General features: G+C 42.3%; 1 protein-coding gene across 2 annotated transcripts in view; it reads left to right on the top strand.

Annotated features, from left to right (window-relative positions):
• The first annotated feature begins 65 nt into the window (after positions 1-65).
• Positions 66-4,456, top strand: part of NR1D2 (nuclear receptor subfamily 1 group D member 2) — a 23,244-nt gene continuing 18,853 nt past the window's right edge. The window contains exons 1-2 of one of the 2 annotated variants that reach the window (XR_003253523.1): positions 66-189; positions 3,111-3,371. Coding sequence is in view for 1 of the 2 variants with exons in the window: in XM_026065938.1 (XP_025921723.1) it covers positions 159-189; positions 3,111-3,371 (292 nt within the window). In the remaining variant the exon portion in view is untranslated. The remainder of the gene's footprint in view (positions 190-3,110; positions 3,372-4,456) is intronic. The other variant, XM_026065938.1, reaches the window with a different exon arrangement.

Below are 4,456 nucleotides of genomic sequence, written 5' to 3'. Positions count from 1 at the left end.
GGCCCGGTGCGTGGGGGCGGGAGGCGGGGCTCCCTTCCCCCCGCGGAGCCTCCGCTCCCGCGGCCGGTCGCTCTCGGAGCGGCTCCGCCGCGTTGTGTAACGGGGCCGGAGGTGCCCGCTGCCCCGGGCGGCGAAGGGCAGGATTTTTTTTTAACCGAATGAAATGTAATTTGAGAGAAAGCCGAGCGGGTAGGCAGCCACTTCCTCCTGGTTTTTGGCTACGCGTCCGGCACCCCCCCCCCCTTTCCCCTCCTCCCCGCCTTCGTCCTGGAATAAATGTGCTTTATGCAGGGTGTTTCCTTTGCGCTGCGGTAATGCCTTCTTTTGGTGGCGCCTAATTCTGGCCTGGTATTTAGTCGCAGAAAATAGAAAAGGTTAGATAATCTTGGGGGGGGGGGTTCATTTTATTTTTGTTTTTATTTTCTCCCCTCAGTGAGGGTAGTAAATGAGATTACAGGGGGAAACAGTATTGCAACATCATGGTCAGATTCGGAGCAAAATGGAAAAAATAATTGATTAATCCCTTTTTATAGAGTCTCTGCATTGTTAAAATTTTTAATCTCTCTTGAAATTAAATAGCTGTATGTTATAGTACTTTCTGTAATGGCCCCCTGTGTCACAGAGTCTGCAAGTACATAGAATTTTTAAGAACCAGAATTCCTTATAAATCTGGTTAAACTGTGCAAACACATTTTAATCATAACATAAAATCACTTGTTTTAGCACATTTCACTAGACTCACTATGCAAATTTTGRTAAGTTGGTAGATCCAGGGTTGATTTACCCGTATAGTATCAGGGTCTTTTTCTTCAGGAAAGTTGTATGRGAGGGGGGAGATTGTTGTGTGTCTGCAATTTGCTGTATATGGTTGTTGATCTGTGCTACTTAGGAGAAATTTTCTGGAATGCAAGTTTCAACCTTTAATCAAAAAAGGATTCATGGGGAACTGTTGATATAATTCCTACAAATAACAAAATTATTTAACGTGGCACAGACAAGACTAATGATCTCTGGGGTGTAGGAACAGCTCGGCTATCTGGTGGCTGTTAAGGTTTTCAAAAGAGAAGAAAAAACCCTATATATAAAGCACACTTTTTCCCTTCTCTCCTATGACACTGGCGTTCCCATTAAGGGAAAAGGACACCTCCTTTTATCACACAGGGTTTAAAGATACTGGGGTGAGGTGCCAACGTGGAGAAACGTGGACTTTCCTGTAAGCCTCGTGGGATATGTTTGTGTGGTGTTCTCTACCTGTTGCAGATAAGGAGGGTGCTGGCTGGGAAATTCGGTTCCTTCCTGGGTCCAGGCGAACTATGAGCTTTGATCTGATACCTGACGGAGGCATATAAAACCAGGGAGTATTTGGATCTTGAAAATAGGTGACATTTGACACCTGCTGCTTAATCTGGCACTGGATTTTGACAGTGTCTTTTTCTCAGACCATTACCATGACCTGTGTGTCCATTGCAGCTCTTCTTTCTTCCACCCGTGCAGTACTAAAAACCTGATCCTGGATGGATGTTTTGTTATATGGAGATTTTCTTAAAAATCTGTACAGGAATACCTATTGTAATGAGGCATATAGCCACTGGTGTTCAGGAATGTGAAAAGTAGTCCATTGAATGATCACTTGGTCTGACTTCTGCTTCAGAGAGGCTTCACCAAAGCACTCACCCAGTGTTCGCTTTTAGAGTGTCAGTGAGGGTTTCTTTGGCAGAAAAAGAATGAAATGTTAAAGGGCAAAATTAGCCCAGTAAAGCTCCTGCGGAAGTGCTAAGAGGATCATCATGGCTGATAAAAGGAAGAAAAATTAAAAGTGGGTATTTTTTCCCCCCCTCTCTTATTTTCTGCTTGCAGGCACTGATATTTCAGTGTTGTTCTAGGAGTTATATAACACCACTGTCTATTAGATCAGGATAACAGCCTTTATCTGTGAGGAAGCTATAATTAATGTAAGGGGCTATGGCCCCAGACCTGCCATACCAACTTAATCAGTTGGTTAAGTATTCTAACACCAGTGCTTTTTACCTCCAAAGGAAGCCAATGTGTTGCCATTTTTAAGTCTTTCTGATGTGTGGAATTCCTTGCTCCAAAATAATGAGTCATCTGGGAAGAGATTTTCCAGAGTGATATGTGTGTAAAACAGAGAAGATACATGGTATAGCCTATTTTAAATAGTTGCGTGGCCTTTGCTGGTTAACTCTTCTTGTGTTACGTATTTTTTGTGTGAAATATCAAACACTTTTGTAGCAGCTTTTGAAATATTAAGTCTTTGAAACCCAAGTGAAGTGAAAATAATTTCTYATGCATATAAGCTAGAAAAAGGAGCCTGTGAAAAACCAGAACTGCTTCTATGGCTGCCGGAGGACAAAAAGCTGCTTCATCTGAAAGATTCTCAAGTGTGTCAGATTGTGAACAGTCTCTGTTCTGCAGTGTCTTGCAAATAGCAGCCCTGGCAGTCAGAGTTTAACTGCTGTTAAAAATGCTACAGAGACTTGCAGTAGGACAAATGGCATTTAATAGGCTAATCAAGCTGTGATGCTACTTCTTTCCCTTTCCTGTTCCCCTTCTGCATCATTCTGAGCACTTCCTAACCCAACCTTTCTGTCCCTCCAGCTCATAGTCTGCATGGAGTCTTTCGCTCTGCCGTTGCTCTGTCCCTGACCTAGGTTATCTACAGTCTGACTTCACAGCGCTTTAAGATCCTGTCTTTTCTCTGCCTTTCCTATGCACCCCAGCCAAGGGCCGTTCAGAGCACTGCTGCTGAGACCATCTCCGGGCCACGCAGAGCCCATTCCTGCCTTGCACCATCCCTGCTGCCCCGTCCTGTCAGCACCATAGTTTGTTGTTCTGTCTTTTGAGTCTGTCCTCTTATTTAATCTCATTCGCAACTGATAAGCCTGATAAGATGGCAGAAGTGGATGGGGCAGATGGGGTCATTCTTTGAAAACTCATGGAGAGAAACGAGCTTGAGGGGGKAATGGAAAGGAGTGCATCCAAGAACACATGGTAGCAGGGTCTGGTGGTGCTGGGTCATGGCRTGGCTCACGTGGCAGTGGTGTATGTCTGCTTGTTATGTCACTACGTGCTGCCTTTTTTTCTTGCCTTAGGGGGTGTGATAGCTTACATCAGCTCGTCAAGCTCGGCATCTAGCCCAGCCTCATGTCACAGCGAGAGCTCAGACAGTGGTTTCCAGTCATCCTCTTCGCCTGTACCGTCTTCTCCAAACAGCTCCTCTTCTGAAAGCAGCTGCAACAGTCGGGGCAGCGAGGGTTCTGATGGTGCACCAAAGAATGATCGGCTGGAGGAGACTATTAAAACAAATCAGTCAAGTGTTGCTGGTTTGACAAAGGGCCATAATGGAGTCACAAGTACGTTTGGTGCCAGTTCCTCAAACCACTGTCTTCCCCCTTCCATTCCTACAGCTTGGAACTGTRCATATGTTACAACCAGGTCTTACGTGTAGCTTTCTTTCTGGGCGCATAGCCAAGCCTCATTTTTTATTTTTTATGCATTATACATATTACCATACATATTGTATGGTACGGTACTACCATACTGATGCTAATAGATGGAGGTCCCATTGTTGCTAGCTTCAAACAGTCCATAAATACCGTCCTAATTTACTTCGGATTTTCACTAGTGAAAACTGATTTGAAAAAAAAAAGTATCAAGCCCTCTGTTAAAAGAGCTAGATTTTTAAGATGCCATCAAGTAAAAATAGTGGTGGTCAGTGATTGCCCTCAGGAGTATTCATGGATGGGTCTCAAAAATCTAACTTCTGTTTTTAATATGCATGCCTGTGTGCACACATGTACATGCACACGCACATGAATAAAATAATTGAATTTCCAAAACTTTATATTATGGTTGCATTGCTGTAGCTGGGACCTTTATCTTTTTGATTTTAAGTCTTAATTTGTAGATGTAAAAATGAAGTAACTGTAAGCTGGAATGATAGTATAGCCTTTTAAAATGCATTTAAGGATCTAGCTCCAGTTCTTTTGTTTTTTTTGGGGGTCACAAAAGATCAACAGTAAATACATACTTTTGAACAGTTTTGGAGGGGCAGGCATCATATTGAATATGGCTTGAGTATTTTAACAAACATTCGGTTAGAATTTAGGTTAGTCTTTTCTTTTGAAGGCTAAATTCTTTTATTAGCAGAACTGTTTTATCATTTTGAATTGTTACAAAGTTAGAATTAGTATCTCAGCATTCTACCTTAGAAATCTGTCAAATGAATGTTTTTGTGTTCCTAGCCTAAGTTCTCAGTAAGACCCTTTATCTCCTCTTAAATTTGTTAGCATGTTAGCATATGTGTTTTTGTTATCAAGGCAAAAGTTCCCGAAAATAAAGTCAGTTGTAAACAAAATAGTTTGTGGGGTGGGTTGTTTTTGTTTTTTGGGTTTTTTTTGTTTTTGTTTTTTTGTTAAGCTCAATACTACCTCTGTAA

Source organism: Apteryx rowi, unplaced genomic scaffold (genome assembly GCF_003343035.1).
Source record: "Apteryx rowi isolate R43461 unplaced genomic scaffold, aptRow1 scaffold_234, whole genome shotgun sequence".
Taxonomy (NCBI): Eukaryota; Metazoa; Chordata; class Aves; order Apterygiformes; family Apterygidae; genus Apteryx; species Apteryx rowi.
This window is presented reverse-complemented; position numbering and strand designations above follow the sequence as displayed.